Here is a 17,760-nt window from a genome sequence, read left to right as displayed (position 1 = left end):
GCTGTCTTCCCTCCCTCATCCCAGCGGTTTTCCTCGCGAGCAGGTGATTGAACGCGAGGACCGCTGCGGACCCCGCGCCTTCACCGCGCGCCCCGAGCACGGCCACCACGGGCAGAGAACTCAAGGGACGGGGCACAGAGACCCTCCCGCCTCGCCGAGGCTCCGCGCTCCGGCATTTCTGGTCCTCGGGCTCCGCCCCGCGGCCGCCAGGCCAACTGCACCCGAGCGCGCGGGGCTTGGCGGTCCTGGCTCTGGCCCTGCTGCTACTGGGAATCTGGTTGTCTACACCCGCGCTTGCGCTGCAGGCATGTCGGGAGCGTGCGCTGAAGGCGATGCCTGGTGACAGGGGCCCATTTTTGCCCCTTCCACCTTCATCTTTGCAGCCTGAGACTTCCTGCGCTTCCAGAATATTCTGGCCTCTTTTAGCCCAGTTTCTCTAGCATGTCTGAGGCTGGTAGGGCAGGAACTCCCCACTCCTAGACTCCTAAATTGGGGAAGAGTATCAGTCAGTAACAGAGCCCTACGCCTCCCCTCTCTGATCGCACTGGCCCTTTCTCAGGAGAGAGATGAGAAGATAAGGGTGTGAGGAGAATCAGGATGGGTTATTCTCTGATTCTTTTAGGCCAGGTGGTCTCAATAAGTGTCTATACCAGGAACAGGTCATTGGGTAAGCAAGTCCGTCCCAGGCCAGCCTGTGGGGTCTCTGAAGTCTGTGCTGCCCTCCCTGACCATTGAGGGGCACAAAGAGATGGGTCCTGGGAGAGAATGCTAAGCCCCCTCTCTTTTCTGCCCATGCTGAAACCAGAGGGTCCCCTCTAAAAGGGGACTGGCCAGAGGGGCTGGTCAGTCAAGTTCTTTGGTGTCCCAAGTGGAGCGGAGGAGGAAGACAGTGCATTTAAAAAAAGATTCTGAGTGTGTGCAGGCTTTGGCTTTTTCTGGAATGGGCTGAGATTATTTCTGATACGTGGTGTCAAGACAAGTGTGTTAGTGTTCACTGTAACACTCCCCATAAATAAACTGTGAAAATGTGGACCCCACTCTTCCCCCAGGGCTGGGAGAGAGGGAAGAAAGAACTAGGATTGGAAGGGCTGCTGTAGTCAGGGGTCCCCTCTGTTCTTGCCACCCCACCACTTCCCAGAGAAAACATGACTTCCTCTTGGGACACCCATCAAACCAGAGCAGGTACTGGAGGGCCTGTGGGTGCAGGGGATGGGGGTGGAGGGCTAAGAGAGAACTAATGAAATAAGGAGCTGGACGCTTCACATACATTCTCATCTGAGACACAAGATAAGCCAAATGAGGGAAGGAAGACTAGGAACAGAAAGGTAAGACAGTTTGACCATGATCACCCAGCTAACGAAGCTGGGATTTGAACTCAGCCTAGGTGTTGGGGGGTGGAGTGGCAAGAAACCGCAGCTTGTCCTTTCCTGCCTTCTTTTTTCCTTCCAGTTCCTCCCCTCCCCAACCCTTCCCTGAACACTCAATGATCTTTGGGGGCAGGGATGGGCAGAGACCTGACTGACAGTGCTGGGTGGTCACTGACCAGGGGGTCAGAAAATAGCACTCTGTGCCCAAGAGGGGGACACAGACCATGCAGAGTGTTTTCTGCCTGGCTGAAGTTAGGATTCTTCCTCTAGATACTTGGAAGAAATGGATGTATCTTTTTTTTTTTTTTTTAATTGTGCTTTAAGGGAAAGTTTACAGTTCGAGTCAGTTTCTCATACAAAAATTTATACACACATTGCTATGTGACCCTAGCTGCTCTCCCTATAATGTGAGAGCACACTCCTCCTTTCCACCTCGGATTTCCCGTGTCCATTCAACCAGCTCCTGTCCCATTTTGCCTTCTCATCTCACCTCTGGACAGGATCTGTCAGAAATGGATATATCTTAAGCAGGCATGTTGTGTCATATTTTCTGTTTTAAAATCTTGCCCTAAAAGCCAGCATTACAATGGATGTGACTGGCAGCCAGCTGGGAGGCTACTGCAATGGTCCAGGCAAGGGTTGCTAAGGGCCCAGCCTAAGTCAGGTGCAATGGAGAGAAGGGGCCAGAGCTGAGAGGTAGGTGAGGTAGGGGTGACAGGTTGTAGGAGTAAGAGAGAAGCAAGATGACGTCAGGTTTTAGCTCAGGTGAGTGGGTTTATGGGCCTTCCACTCAGCTTGAGAACATGTGCCTTTAAATGAATGGGCACAGGCCAAAGTCTGGGACAGTCTTTATTGGAGCTGGGAATGTCGGAGCAATTCACCTTAATCAGAGCCAGACTGTGAGAAAATGAGCAGCAATGGTAGTGAACATCCAGCAGGGGTTCCCGGCTACATTAAGGAATCAGCTCGCCTGCGAGCAGTACCCGGGCACATACACACACACACACACACACACACACACACACACACACACTGTCTTACACAAACACTCTCAAATGCACTCACTCCCTCCTGGTGGGTCTGAGCCAGTTGCCCTTCCTGCTAGTCCATTCCCCGCTCTTGGAGAGGCTTCGTCCACTCGGGGGGATCCTCTGAGCTGAGGCTGAAGGATGCCACTTGAGGATGGGGAGATGAAAGCTGCAGGCGTCTTGCAGTTTGGGAGAGGGATCCAGTAGGATGGCAGGGACTTCCAGGGACCGACTAAGGGAGCTGGAGGAGGCCCTGCAGGGCAGGGCAAGGGGGAGGAGGTGCTGGTGACATGGCAGGGGGGCAGGGGTGGAAAAGGCCAGCTCCTCGCTTTCACGCATTCCAACCTCACAGCCCGTCCAGAGCCCCGGGCATAGGAAGCCTGGGGAGCATCAAGGGGTCCTCCATGTCCTAGGAAGGCACTGAAATGGGGAACAGATCCTGGGAAGCCTGGAGTGTCCCCCAAGCACCCCAAGAGGGATGGGCAAGGGGATGACAGAGCGAGAAGGGAATTACATGCCAGCTGTCAGGGGCAAAGAGACTGGGGACCATGAATTCTGCCTCCCACCCCAAACCGCAGGGCAGGTGCTAGGCTAGGATGCAGCCCCTCCAGCCAGCTGAGGGGAGAGAGGTCCAGAGCCAGGGATGCCCCTTTGGTCTCCAGGGCGGTGAGAGCAGGGGAACCTGGCCTCACCCAAGGGTCCGTGGTGGGGGGCGGAGGCAGGAGGAGTATGGAGCTGAGCCTCCTGCCCCTGGGGCCAGGGCTACCAGAGCACAGCCCCATCCAGGTTCCCATAGCCCGGCTCGGCCCGCAGCCTCCAGTACGTGTTGTTGGTGACCCACCACTCCTTCCCGCTGCTGTCAGTCTGCCGCCTGTGGGGAGACGGCAGGATGGAAAGGGGAGGTCAGCCTCAGGGTCCTGGGGTCTGCCTCCCACTGCATGCCCCCACTCAAAACAGGAAGGGGTCAAAGGCAAGGAGGCAGGGAAGCCTGGGCTGTAGAGGGACCCAGGGCGGAGGGGGAGGTGGGGGCACCTGAAGAAGCGAGCCTGGTGGACAATGTTGTTCTCCTCCATCACTCTGCGCCTGTCTCGCTGTAGCTGTTCGATCCTTCTCTTCTGCGCCTCAGCAGCCTGTATGTTCCCCTCCTCCAGGTACCTGAGGGTTCAGATTGCAATCAGCAGAACCACGCACCCTCAGGGGCCCCCACAGCCAAGGCCTTTGTCCCCAGCCCAGCTCTGTCCCCTAATCAGGCCCATTTCCCAGAGGCACCTCACTGGAGGAGGGGCATTGTCCTAGCTCCATGGAGGAGGGAGCGAGCACAGTGCTCTAGCGTGGCCCCTGCTGGCACTGACCTCTGGTCTGGCCGGAGCCGTGTGTCAGTGGAGGGCAGTGACCGCTTCAGTTCCGTCGTCAGCTCATTCAGCTCCAAGGCAAACTGAGTGAAGCCGAAGTTGCGCTCATGGTCTGGGGGCATGGAGTCTGAGGGGAAGGCACGGGGCTGGGGCAGGTGGACTGTGCCATAGCTGCCCTCCCCCTGCCCTGCCCACCCTGACGACCCCACTTACTGGGCTTCCAGATGCACCGACCGCCCGGCGGGGGTCCCCGGTACAGCCCCTCGTGCCACTTCCCAAAGAGCCGGTGGAGGATGCGACCGCTCCGGCTGAGCACGGCGCCCTGCACCTCATGGATGTTGGAGCTCCAGTACTTGGCCTGGGGTGGGGGAGGCAGGGAGCTTAGGGAAGTGCCCCCCTCACCCAAGGTGACCTCCAGCAGCAGAGGCTGCTGGGACAGCCGGGCGGGTGATTGCAGCGTGCCCACCTTGCAGAAGGTGATCTTGCAGTGGCAGGAGCTGTCCTGGGTGTTCCGGATGAGCACCTCCCCATAGTGCTCGATCCACCGCTGGCCACTCAGGATGTTGTGGATGCAGGATGTCACCTTGTTCCACTCAAAGTGGTCCCCAAACCTGGGAGAGGGAGAGACAGGGAACAGAGGGCAGCCAGCTGGCCCTGGGGACTGAGCTTCCCCCCTGAGTCGGGGAGCCCCTATCTTGCTAAAGCAGGCCGCATGGGGCTGTGGAAAGAAACTGGAGTCCTGGTTCTGGCTCTCCCATGAAGGATGACTTATATCTATAAAGCAGAGCCCGCTTCCCAAAATGTATTCAGTTCACATGTCTGCATTCATTTATACAGCTCCACGTGCCTAAGGAATGGGAATAAAACCACAGACATGGTCCCTGCCCTTGGGTACCAGGGACTGTGGTAAATACGTTCATGTACATTATCCTGTTTAATCCTCACGTCTACTGGGTATTTATTATTCCTATTTTATTGGAGAGCAGACTCAATCCTCTGAGAGACTGAGTCTTTTTTTGGCTGGGATAACCACTAAGTGGCAGAACCAAGACTCTCACTTGACTTCTGATTCCAGATCCAGGCTTTCTCGTACCCCATACACTGACTTCCTTCTAACGAATTCCTGGAACACTCTGGCTAAGCCCCTTTCTCCTTCTGGCTTCAGTTCCTCCAACCTGTAAAATGAGCTAGATGTTTTCAAATGTGGTTTGTGACCCATTAGTCCTGAAATCAATTTAGGTTTCAGTGTGTGTGTGTGTGTGTGTGTGTGTGTGTGTGTGTGTGTGTGTGTGTGTGTGCGTGCAGGTTTCAGTGTGTGTGTGTGCTGGCTTGAAGTATCAGATGTATTTCTTACTGTGAGTCATAGTCCAAAAAGTATGAAAGCCACTGAACTAGAAGAACTCCAAGGGCCCTTCCATTCTAAGAGTTTCACCTTTCTTTATTGGCAACTGCTGGGAATATAGGAGTCCCTGGGTGGTGCAAGGAAACCCTGGTGGCGTAGTGGTTAAGAGCTACGGCTGCTAACCAAAACGTTGGCAGTTCGAATCCACCAGGCACTCCTTGGAAACTCCAAGGGGCACTTCTACTCTGTCCTATAGGGTCACTATGAGTCAGAATGAACTCAATGGCAATGGGTTTGATTTTTTGCTTTTTAGGTGATGCAAACAGTTAAGTGCTGGACTATTAACCAAAAAAGATTAGTGGTTCAAACTCACACAGAGATGCCTTGGAAAAAGGCCTGGCAAACTTCTTCCTAAAGGTCCCAGCCTTGAAAACTCTATGGAGCAATTCTACTCTGCTCACATGGGGTCGCCATGAGTCGGAATTGACTTGGTGGCAACTAACAATAACAACAACAGCTGTGAATATAAGTGTAAAATGTGCAGACACTGTCCCCAGCCCAATCAGCCTCAGGCCAGGCCTTTCTAGTCTGTCCCTACTGCCCCCGCCCCCTGCACCATTCCCGTCACCTGTGGGCTGGGCCTGGCTGCTGAGAGCTCAGGACACACACCTGGGCAGACTGACATTGACTGTCCCCACTGGCACAATCTCCAGGGATTTGCCCCAGAACTTGTTCTTCCACTTCATGTCTGCATGGGGGAGGGACAGGGAACATCAGAGATAAGCCCAGAGGGTGTTCCAGCCACTCCCCCATCTGCCCTGCACCCCGGGTCCACCCTACCCCCACTCCTCACCTTGCCAGAAGATGAAGTTCTCAGACTCTGCATGGCATGCTGAGATGGGGGGGTGGTGGGAGACCTTGGTGCACAGAGAAGATGTTCTCTTGAGGCTGCCCCTGAGGACCTTGGGGTCTGCTCCTGACTCCCAGGGCCCCCTAAAACCCTTACTCTCACCCTCACTTCCCCTGCAAACCAGGTCTCTCTGCCTACATCCTTGGCCACCACCCAGATTCCATCCCACTAGTCATCCTCTTTTCCCCATAAGACCTTCATGTTGTCCCTTCTCACTCACTCCCCTTTGGAGCCCCCCTGCCAACCTGCCTGTGGCACCCTCCAGAACCCCTGCCCGAGCCCACAGACTCCCCCAACAGTGTCGCAGGCCCTGCCTGAAACCCACCCTCCCCTCTTCCCTCACCGTCACCCCTCCCTGCAGCCTCCACAGCACACCCTTGACCACCTGGCCTTGTCCTCAGTTAGAACACCACCATGTCTAGAATTTCAACTCCAACATCCTACAGCCTACCCTCCTTGCCTCTCTCCGAATTCCCTGACTCCCCTGGCTCTGGCCGAGACTTCCAGCTCCACAATTGCTCTGCTTTTCCACAGCTTGTCAGCCCCATCCTGGCTTCATGTCCTTCCCTCCCAGCCTAGACCCATCACATCAGCCACCAGTGCCCTCAGCAGCCTTCTCCCACTGCTCACCCAGGAAATCCCCAGCACCTGCCTCCTCCACGCCCACCCCTGGGCTACGGCTCTTCAGCCCAAATACATACACTTGCTCCTGCCACCAAAATACAGTACATATGTGTGCACACGTACACACACACACACACACACACACACAGAGAAACTTCTCATTCTACATATTATCTGCATCTGGGCCCTCAGCATCACCCAGCAGACCTCCTATGAGGGCCCGGACCCAGGCCTCGCCCACTACTAATAGGTTCTATTCCCTTCAAACCACCTTTCCCTGCAATCACAGGAAGACAGAAGGGGAGATGCATCTCATTCCACTTCTGCCTCCTACACTACCTTTGCCACCTGGAAATTTACTGCCTCTGGGTCAGGCTCCTCTCCTCTTCTTTCCCCTACACCATCCCATCTCCCCTCTGCGGGCCCCTCACTCCTCCATCTCTCTCTCTCTTCTGGGCCGTTAGGCTCTCCCTTTATGGTTCTCTTTCTCTCAGAATAGAAATATTTCCTGTTTCTCCCATCGTAAAAAATAGTAAACCTTCCCTTTCTTCATATGCCCACCTTGGCATGCGTGTGCATAAACACTTCCACGAAGACTCACAAAAAACTGGTAGCTGTAGTCCCCTCAGAGGGTCAGGGTGGGAGGGAGACTTATTTTCTATTGTGCACACTATTGAACTGTGTAAAGTTTTCAAAAACATTTAAAGTCTAAACAACAACAACAAAGCTCAACTCTTTATGCCCCTCTAGCTGCCACCCTCTCTCTCCTCTTCCCTCATGGTAAAATTCTTTTAAAATAATCTGCATTTTTCTTTACTTTTTTAATCTTCACTTTCCTCCATGCCCACTGTAACCCAGCCTCTGCCCCACCACTTCTCTGAAACCTCCCTCACCAGGAAGCCAATGACACCCCCACCCTTCCACAGGCTAAGCCCAGGGGACCATCCTCTCTCCCTCTTTCCTTCTCTCCCCCGCTTTGGTGCTACTCCTCCTTGTGGTGCTCCTGTCCCTCACTCCCCCACCTTCCATCTGCCCTCCTCCCCGGACACTCTCCTGTGAGGAGTCCATGACTTCTCCCACCATCTAAACTTGGGTCTCCCACAACCAGTTAGCTCCACCCAGTGCTTCCGAGAGCTCCAGGCCCACATATCCCAGAGCCTACAGGACACCTCCCCTTGGAAGTCAAACCCAATAGGGACAATGTGTTTCCCTAATTCAATTACCTTCTTCATATACTCTCTATCTTGCTACATGGCACTGCCACCACCCACCCGACCAGAAATTTGAGGCCAACCCAGACATCTCCCTCTCATTAGCCACTTCCTCCATTCCCCTACACAAGCACATCCTGTTCACCACTGAGTCCTGCCAAGGGTAACACGTCAATATCTCTTAAATCCAAGTCCACCCAATCCTGCGGCCCTGGCCAAAGTGCAGGACCTTATTGCTGTCACAGCGGTGACTGAAATGGCCTCCTAATGGCCTCTCCAACCCATCTGCACACACTGCCTGAGTGTTCTCTGTAAAGTGCAGTTCTGAGCCTGTCACTCTGCTGCTTAAAATCTTCCAGTGACTCCCCATGGCCTTTAGGATCAAAAACAACACAAAACAAACCACCTCTTTACCTTCACCTACAGGCTCCTTGGGGTCTGGCCCTGCCTCGTCCTCCAGCCACGTCTCTAACTCTTCCCAGACATGCCCCCTCCTCTCCATTCCTCTCTCCTGTCTGGAGCATCCCATTTTCCCCACTTCCTGATACTCCTGGCCAACTCCTATTCATCCTGCAAGACTTAAAACTCCAGACTTGTCTCTACAGCATACCTTCCCAGGGGGAGTTGAATAATCTCCTATGGGCTTCCATGATCATGCCTCTAGACCTTTAAGACATGGTCCAGTAACTCCTTGTTTCAACAATTCTGTCTGTGCACTAAGCTGGAGCTCCTAGCGCAGAGCCCTCCACACCCCCAGCACGTGGCACGGGGCCTGGCACAGAGCAGACTGCCCCATTCTCCCTCCCCCACACCCCGGGCCCTCTGGCCCCCAGCTTCTCTTCCCTGAAGCCCAGGTCCTTCCCTGCCCCAGCACCTATGAGCCAGCCCTCGGCTCCCGGGGCCCACACCTGCTCACTGATGAAGCGGAAGCCGCGGTCAGGCCGCTCACACTCGTAGGTCTCCCCCAGGACAGGGTTGAAGGGCTTGCAGCCCGCTCGGTGGTATGTGGAGGAGTAGGCAGAGACAGCGAAAGCTGCGATGTACACCTGCAGGGGGAGGGGCAGGGAGAACGCCACTGAGCGGGGGCATGGCCCAGAGAAGGGGGGTCTAGGAGAAGGGGCGCAAGCAAGGCCTGGGGGCTTGGGGCGGACCTTCAGCAGCAAGGAATAGCCCAGCCAGGCTTTCCTGGGAGCCGGGGCCTGGGGGCAGGTACCATGCGCTCGCAGGGGTCGGTGATGCGGCTGGCCTGGTCCAGGAGGCTGCTGTATTCGAGCTCCTCACAGAGCCGCTGCAGAGTGTTGAGCGGCTCGTTGAGCTGCACGGGCATCGACACCTTCGACAGGTCTTTGCCAATGTTGTTGCGCAGGATGTTCCACAGGCTCACGTCTGCCCCGGGCCCACTGGCTGCCGGCAGGCAGCGGCGGCGGGGTGGCCCTGCAGCTCTCCCTGGAACACACCCTCCTGGGGCCCAGCCCAGCCCAGCCTCGTCACTCTCCCTCTGGGCACCAGTGCCCCAGACACAGCAGCCCACACACCAGTCCAGGGAGGGCTGTCTGCAAATCTCCCAAGGTGCTTGTAGATGTACACGTTCCCAGGCCCCAGACCTCCTGACCAGCTCCCCTGGGGACTGGGAAGACAGTTCCCACTGCTGGAATCCCACCTCCCAGGAGTTCTCCCCAGTCCCCCCGCCGGCCTTCTGTACCCTCCCGTAAGCACAGAAACAGGCACCAGGATACAGATTATTCAGCCCATTTTACAGATGGGGAAACGGACTCCAAGAAGTCAGATGACATGTCCAAAGCCACGCAGCTAAGAAGTGGTCAAGTGGGATCCTGACGCGAGCCTGCCAGCCTCCTGGAACAAAGGCTTGCTCCCAGGCCTGACCCTGACCCTTCCCTGGAGCCACTCCTGGAACATTCCCCAACTCACAACTTTGCCTTCCTTATTTCTGGAGTCACCTCTAGGGTCAGCTGCCAAATCCACAAGGGACTGCCTCTCTATGGGGGCTGGGCCATGGACAACAACGCCTTTCTCTGCCACCTCCAGCCCTCTCTGTCAGCGCCCGGCTGGCACCTTTCTGACAGCGCTCGGCTCCCCTGAGGTCCGGCACCTCCTCGGACAGGCTGGTGGTGATTTCACTGGTACATGACTCCTCCTCCTCTGAGCCCTGGACCAGGAGAGATGACAGGCCATGCAGACTGTGCCCCGCAGGCAGCTGGGCAGTGCCCAGGGGCTGGCAAATATCTGCCCAGCTAGCGTTTGGTGGGAAGGGGAAGAGAATGTTTTTGGAGGATCTGAGCCCTAAGACATGCTCTGGAGGCCTGGCATCACAGAGTGTGCCTGGCTACCTTGTGAGGGGAGGGCCTGGCCCTGTGATTTGTGGGAGGAAGTGTGGGGACTTAGGAGGATACAAAGAGAAGGGTCACTGAAGAGTGACTAAGACTCAGGGTTTGGGGCTGGGGTCCGGGGAGTGCTGAGGTGGAAACAAGGTCATCAGGAGGATGACTGGGGCTGGGGTCAAGGCAGCAGTTTCTGGAGAACCCAATGGGGATAAAGAATGTCAAACTGGGAGAGTTCTGAGCAGAGCCCCACAGGCCCATCAGGTTTGAATGTGTTCCGAGGGATAGCGGCTGAGGTGGTTAGAAAGGACTCAGAAACTATAGATTCTAGTCCCTCTGGACCCCACTCTGTGTTCCCAGGTCCCTTCTCTCTCACTGCCTCATCCCTTACCTCATTCTCAGAAGAGCTGGCGGAGAGGAGGACCTCGCAGGCATCGAAGAACTCTGTGTGGGAGTCGGCGAGGGACAGGACGCTGCTCTGGGACAGCTGGGGGGTCAGCTCCCGCCCCTTCATGTACAGCGCTTCTTGCTGTGGGAACCAGATGGGCATGAGGCCCCAGAGGCTGCAACGGGAGAGTCGGCAGAGCGCCCCCTGCCTGACAAGTCCCCTCAGAGGACAGCACAGCTGAGCGCTTTCACAGCCTGAGTGTGAACCTGCCTGTGAGCAGAAGGGACAGAGGGAGCCGAGGGAGGACAAGGGTCGCAGAATGAACACTGGCCCACGAGTAAGGGGACTCGGGTTCCGTAACTGCTTAGACTTTCTGAGCACTGACTCTATGAGTCCGCTCCAAGTCCTCTGTATGTATTACCTCATTCAATCCTCACAACCACCCAGTGAGGTGAGTGTGTAGTTATTACCCCCATTACTCCTGTTTTGCAGATGAGGACACTGAGGCTCAGGGTCACAAAGCTGGCATGTAGTGGAGGCATGGAGTATGGCCCACAGAGGTCGGCCCCAGAGTCTGTGCTCAGAACCCCTAATTCTAGGGATTGATTCTAGAGCATTTCCCCAACCAACTATGGGAGCTCTGGCCCATCCATTAGACAACTGGAATCTCAGTTTCCTGGACTATAAACTCACGCGTAAGAACAACTGCCTCATCCAAACTAAAACGAAATCTACTGCCACTGAGTGAATTCCAACTCATAGTGACCCTGTGGAACAGAGCAGAACTGCCCCATAGGGTTTCCAAGGCTGTAAATCTTTATAGTAGCAAACTGCCACATCTTTCTCCCATGGAGTGGCTGTTGAGTTCCAACCACCGACCTTTTGGTTAGTGGTCGAGCACTTTAAGCACTGCGCCACCAGGGCTCCTTAACTGCCTCATAGGGCTCTGAGTTAGAAGTAAAAGCATACTGCACATGGTTGAGGACTAAGCAAGATGCTGCTTCTGAAGGTGACGATGTTATGTGAAGCGGGTGGAGCTGGGATTTGTGGGCTTTGCTTCAGGGCTGGAAACCAACCTTGCCCCCTACCCCCGGGGCTGTCAGAAGGAAGGCCCAGGAGAAATGGCCCAGCAGCCCACCAGCTCCTCACCTCCTCGGGGTTAAGGGAACTGAAGGAGTCCACAGTGGTGTCTGAGGAGATGGATAGTGAGTGGAGGCGCCTCTGGCCAGCTGGGGTCTCAGAGACCTGCAGGGAGAGGAGAGGGGACAGGGTGCCAGAAAGGGGAAGGCCCCTCAACTGGAAGAGACTGCCTCTGCCAGGCCTCCTCCCTTTAGGCCAGGTCTGCTCTCAGCCCCCAGGCCTGCAGTCCTGAGCCTCCAGCCCTCTCCTCCCACTGTCACCCTGTTCCCTTAGCCTCACCCCCATCCTTGAGAGCTCTGAGCCTGGGGGCAGGTCTCTCAGTCGGTCCCGTTCAGCAGTGAGGGCAGCCAGCACGCTGCTGAGGGAGCTGTGCACTGGGGGGACAGGGCAGGCCATCAGGCTTGCTCCCTCCCTCTTGCCTGCCTTCGGCACCCCTCTAGCGCACACTCACCCTTCTGGGCCAGGGCCCAGAAACTGCGCTGCAGATGGGCGTAGTCTGGGGGTGGCAGCCCGCGAGGGCCCGAGGGGTCCCGGGACTCCAGGTAGCGAGACAGGTTGGGAACAGAGCCGTGGAGACGACCGACCTGCAGGGGAAGGCGAGGGTTCTAAGGGGTCATCTTCTTTCAGAGCACCCCACCCCAGCAACTTGGGGTGCAGGCCCCACCTCACCCGCCCGATGGTGTCGTCCTTGGCGAAGCTCTGCGTGCACCACATGCGGCTGGTCCGTTTCCCCTTCTTGGGTCTCTCGGTGGTTGCGGAGGCCTGGCAAGTCAGGGTGGGGACTTTCATTCTCAGGGTAGGGGGAAGAGGCAGCACCCATCACAGCCTGGGAAAGAGGCAGACAGCCCAGAGGTGGGCAGAGGGGGTGGCATCCTGGGCCAGGTGCTGGGGACAAGTGACACTGCGGAGGAAGAAGACTGACTCAGTGGCAGATGCAGGGAACAAGAGGAAGGAGCTACTCCAAAGGGAGTTTGGACAAGGGACAGAGAGGCAACTAGCAGATGGTGGCTCTCAGGAAGCTGTGTGACCTACAGAGGATCGGGGACCGCCCCAGACAAATGATGGGGATGAAGGCAGCAAGTGAGAGAGAGCCCTGGGGCAGGACTTGCCTCCTCCTGGAGTACCTGGTGTGTGGGGATCACAGGGGCTGAGGGGATGCGGTGCAGGGACTCCAGGCTCTGGAGGAGTCTGTGTAGTTCCTGGAGCTTCCCCTGACACTCGGAGAGCTCTGGGGAGACAGCAAACGAGGAAGTCCCTCTTGCAACACCAGCCAGGACACCCCAAGTCTGTCCCTCAGCTTCCTTCCTTCTCCAAAGACTTCACCCGGCAGCCATCGAAATCCTGACAGTGCCTTCCCCTTCCCCACTCATGAGCCCAAAGCAGTTCCCAATGCCCACCCTTTAATTTGGCCTCACCTGGTTTCCCAGGAGTGCTGCATCCAAATCTCCCGTTTGGCCCCAGATCACACCTTGCCTCTGCTACCTTCACACAGGTGGAGGGCACCCTCCATCCCTCTCTCTACTTGGTTTGCACTTCCTTCTCTCAGGCCAACATCACAGCCCCTACTCCAGGAGCCATGATTCTATAGCACACCCCTTTCCTAGCTTCACTCCTCAGGACCCTCCCCAGCCCCTGCGCTGGCATCTAGTATCTTCTTTTCCATGAGTCCTTGCCTGTGTCCAGTTCGTCTATGGGCCGAGGGCCCCAGCCCCACCCTCCTCTGTAACACTGGGGCTCCCCAGGGCAAGGCCTAAGCCAGCTGACCAGCTTAGAGGCAGAGGCTGTTTCCCCCATCGGACAGGGGCTCCCCAAAGGTAGGGATAGAGGTAACATGTCCCCCTTTGTGACTGCTGATGCACCTAGACTGGACAGTGTGACCCTGCCCACAGAGGCACTGGGCCAGCCCCTCACCATGGGAGCAGCGATCTAGCCCGTCATTATCCCTCAGCCAGGAAGACACCTTCTCCCGAGGTCCAATTCCAGGTAGGGCTGAGGTGTTACCTGCTGTTGAAAGTTGGCCACCAGCAACCTAGGGGATGAGCTGAGGGTCAGGAAGGCCAGTGCCTGCCTCCCTGGGCCTCACAGTTCCCCACAGCCACCACCCTGATCACTTCACCTGGCCCCGCCCCAGGGCCCATCTGACCTTCCAGTGAGTGGTGCTGGGCAGTGGGCCGCGAGGCATGTCCATGCGCTGGGCCAGGCGGTGGGCACGCAGCTGGGCCACCCAGCTCTGGAACAGCTCCTGGGATTTGATCTACGGAAGAGAGAATGGGGGGGGGATGCATGGAAGGAGTGACTGCTTTCCAGGGACAAGAAGTCAGGGCTGTGTCCCCAGGCAAGCGGGGCCTCTCCCTACAGCGCCTAGCTTGCTCAAAGCCCCGTGGCAGGAAGGCCAAGCACAGCTTCCCCTCAGCTCTGTGCCCAGCCACATAATAACCAATGGCATGGGTTCACCTACCAATGATTGTTTTATACAATGGAATGCCTTTCTTGTCAAACTCAGGGACAGCCCACAGACCCTCAGCCCCAGGCCCTCTCCTGTGTGCGCTAGTTCCTCTGTCAGGCTGGGGACCAAGTGACAATCCATGGCTCCCAGGACGTCACCTTGAGGTGGTAGATGTTATCTTCAGTGTCAAGATCAATGCGCTGGGCCTTTTTGTTGATGGACATGACAGACAGTCGGACATCAATGGAGCCATGGAGCTTCCCCTTGGTGATCTGGGGTGGGGAGTCAGTGGGAGAAAAAGGGGGATGGCTTTAGGCTCTCAGGGCAACGAGCCACTATCTCCCTGAGGCTCAAGAGTCAGGCAGCAGGCCTACCCTCATCCCCAAGTCACTGTATTTGTGGGAACCTGTCAATCATCCTACAGAACACCCTGCTATGTCAAGTCACATCCTAAGCTCTAGGGAGACACAGAGCAAGGAGACATACCCCCACCCTCAGGAATCTGCAAGGCTGAGGTGCTCTTAGAGAGAACCGGAAGTCTAGGCCTCATTTCTTGGGGACTTTTTTTGTCAGCCACTGTCCAGAGAGCCTCATGTGTATTATTTCCTATAACATGACCACCCTCCAGACACGAACTCACATTCTCCCATCTCAGAGGTGAGGAAGCTGAGGCTCAGGGAAGTCACTTGCCCAAGATCACACCTCCAGCAAACAGTGTAACTGGGATTCAGACCCTGCTCTGTCTGCCCCAGCAGCCCCCTGCCTGCCCGGGGGCATTCTGGGGCAGACTCTTCCCTCAGCCCTGGGCCAAGGCCCTGACTCACATCTTGCCGAGTAGTTGCATAGTGCAGGATCCCATCCTCGAGTACAAAGTATCTCTGTGACATTGCCCAGGAGGAGCAGAAGCCCAGGATGCAGAGAGGAAAGGGTGTGGGGAAGAGAGCAACCACAACACCTATTTTTCTTCTTCTCGAATACAAACACCCTGTACTGCCCAGCAGCCTCCCCCACCATTCCCATCCCACCCCTATGTCAGGCTCCTCCCCTCACCCTGCCCACCCTACCTTGTGCCAGCCCTTCAGAGGCCACTTCCTCTTCTTGAGCAGGTGGCCTTCCTGCCTCTCGGGCATGATATCCTCTGCCTCCAGCCTGCCCCGAGGCTCCTCCACCACCTCCCACAGCTCTGAGGCCTGCAGTCCAGGACAGAGAGGGTAGGGAGTGGCTGATGAGGCCACCACATCCATCCCCTCCCTTTGGGCCATGCCAGGCCCCACAGTGCCTGCTCTCCCACTCCCAGACCTGCTGGGCACTGCTGGGTTTTGAAGATTGAGTGCTCTCGGTCAGGGAGGGAGGGTCCCTCTCTTGGAAGTCCATGGAGAAGGGAGAGGCCACTTTCCGCTGAGGACACAGAGCAGGGCTGAAGGGGAAGGACGTCACCTTGTCCTGAGGGGGCCCTTGAAGGAAGAGAGAGGCCCTATTAGCTCAGACTCTGCTATAGCCTTCAGCTTCCCACCCCTCAACAGCTCTTGCACCCACTGGGACAAGGGCTCACCTGCCATGCCTGTCACCTCTGGCTCTACCCCGCCCAGGCCCACACCCTCCCCATCCTGCCACTGCACTGGGAGATGAACAGATCAGCAGCTGGTGCCCAGAAAGTGGTGAAAAGTTCACCCAGCCCCACCTTGGGCATGCACTCCCAGGCTCCAGGAAACATGCGGAGCTTGCTTGGGAGGACTCCCTGGGAGTGTTCAGAGGTGAGGCAGGGGAGGGAAGGAAAAGAAGAGGCTCCAAGAAAGGACAGACGGAGTCAGAGACGGGGTGAGCAAGAGCTCAGTCTGGCTGCCTGTTCCTTAGGACCCTCCATGCCCCCACCACAGCCTGGAGACGCTTCTGCCTCTGTCTAGTTCTTGGACTCCCATTTTCTGCAAGGGGTAACTGAGGCCTGAGGCAGCCCCTATTTTTTCCTGTGTCTCCTCCCACTAAGCCTCTTCCCAGATTCCCACCTGGACCCTCAGTCCCCCAAAGCCTCACCATTCCCTTTCTACTCTCCCAGTCGGAGGGGCTCCTGAGAAGTACCACCTACCAGGAGAGGGGTGGGGACTGGGCCAGTGGAAGCACTGTGGGCAGGAGAAGAGGTGGCCCAGAGCATTTGAAGTCTACACAGGTCCCACAGCAGTGCCCACGGCCCTGGCACCAGCCCTGGCCATCCTGGCTCCAAGAGCCATCAATAATGCAGGAGGCCATGTGTGTGTGTGTGTGTGTGGCCGTGTGTGTGTGTGTGTGTGTGTGTGTGTGTGTGTGCGCGCGCGCGCGTGTGAGCCGGGGGACGGCACTAGAGAGGCAAGGCGGCCCGCGGTTGGGGAGGCAGCTCAGATCACTTTCTGGAGGCACCAAGCACCTGAGAAAGGGAGGCCGGGAGCAGACAGGGACACGGTGGAGTAGGGGAGGCTGGGAGGTTGGGGCAGAGGGATCACTGCCGCCAGAGGCTGGGCAGGGGTGGGGGGGTGGGGTGGGGGAAACTCCTGTCTTCGGCCATTTGAAGTTCCCAAAGTCTTCCGGTGTCAGGATATCTCTGTGGCCTTTTCCTGGCCCTGGGGGAAGCCTAGCCCCTACTGCTTGCTGGTGGAAGTGGAGGATGTGTCAGGAAGAGGGTGGGGGTCGAGATGGCAGGTGAGTAGCCCTCCCCACCTCCATTCCCACCCCAGCTCTGAAGGCACAGACCTGCCCAGCTTCGGGTGGGCGCCTGCTGGGGATGTCAGCTGTGCCGCACAGCCCCTTACCCCAGGGTCCATGGATGCCAGTGCTTCTTGGCCCGCGTGCCGCTCTACCTCTGAGTCACCATTTCTGAGTTGCCGGCTCCCTCCTAGTGGAGCTGAGCAGTGGTAGCAGCTGCTGCAGGAACCAGGAAGGAAGGAGACGTTGGAGCCTCCTCTCCAGCCGGATCTCCCCACCTACCCGTCCGCTGTCCCCTCCTCCCGCCCAGTGCCAGTCGGCCGCTCAGCTCTGCCCCCCTGCTCCCCGGAGGACTCAGGGCTGAGCAGGCTCCCCCAGCACTGATCTGGCTCGGGAATGGGGACATCATCCCCACTGGGCCCAGTTCCAGGTAGAGCAGAGAGGACAGGGAGCTACTGGCCTCAAGCCGATGGTGGTAAAGGATTTATTCAGACAATGGTGGCCATGACCCCAGTTAGTGCCCAAAGCCATTTCCTTAATTAACCTTGCCTCTCGTTTCACATCTGAAAACAGATGGCAAAATTTGGAGCCAGCAAACGTATCAGGGGATGGATGTCCCCTCTGAGACAAGAGACAGTGCCAAGAGCAGTTAGCAGTGCAGTCAGAGCGCTGGAAGAAGACCCGGTGGCCCCCACCGAGCCTGCTTGTGGGAGTGACACCCCACCCGGTCAGGACTCATTTTGGGGGTGGTGGAAGCACCTGTGCAGGATAAGATAAACCCCAGAGCCTAAGTGTCTGGCTCCGGAGTAGGTCTGGGGCAGTAGTACTGGGGCAGTACCTAGCTGGCTGCTAAGGGCTGGCTGCAGCCAACTCTGGTACCCTCCCCTCCTCTCTGAGTGCACTGCCTTCCTGCTGGAAGCCTGAGTCCAGATGCTTAATT

General features: G+C 57.0%; 1 protein-coding gene across 1 annotated transcript; it reads right to left on the bottom strand.

Annotated features, from left to right (window-relative positions):
* Window positions 1–2,942: 2,942 nt before the first annotated feature.
* OSBPL7 (oxysterol binding protein like 7) lies at window positions 2,943–16,947 on the bottom strand. Its single transcript, XM_023732802.1, has 23 exons — window positions 16,869–16,947; window positions 15,447–15,601; window positions 15,212–15,337; window positions 14,972–15,025; window positions 14,306–14,419; window positions 13,845–13,955; window positions 13,613–13,730; window positions 12,826–12,929; window positions 12,371–12,463; window positions 12,153–12,285; window positions 11,981–12,075; window positions 11,711–11,806; window positions 10,565–10,702; window positions 9,908–10,001; window positions 9,048–9,295; window positions 8,743–8,880; window positions 5,943–6,006; window positions 5,759–5,837; window positions 4,214–4,358; window positions 3,961–4,105; window positions 3,748–3,874; window positions 3,428–3,550; window positions 2,943–3,266 (listed from the first exon to the last, which is right to left on the bottom strand). Exons 2-23 carry the CDS (start codon window positions 15,519–15,521, stop codon window positions 3,158–3,160), a joined length of 2,529 nt encoding a protein of 842 aa, XP_023588570.1. The 5' UTR covers window positions 15,522–15,601; window positions 16,869–16,947; the 3' UTR covers window positions 2,943–3,157.
* Between the last annotated feature and the right edge of the window lie 813 nt (window positions 16,948–17,760).

Source organism: Trichechus manatus, unplaced genomic scaffold, assembly GCF_000243295.1.
Source record: "Trichechus manatus latirostris isolate Lorelei unplaced genomic scaffold, TriManLat1.0 scaffold00054, whole genome shotgun sequence".
NCBI classification, from domain to species: Eukaryota; Metazoa; Chordata; class Mammalia; order Sirenia; family Trichechidae; genus Trichechus; species Trichechus manatus.
This window is presented reverse-complemented; position numbering and strand designations above follow the sequence as displayed.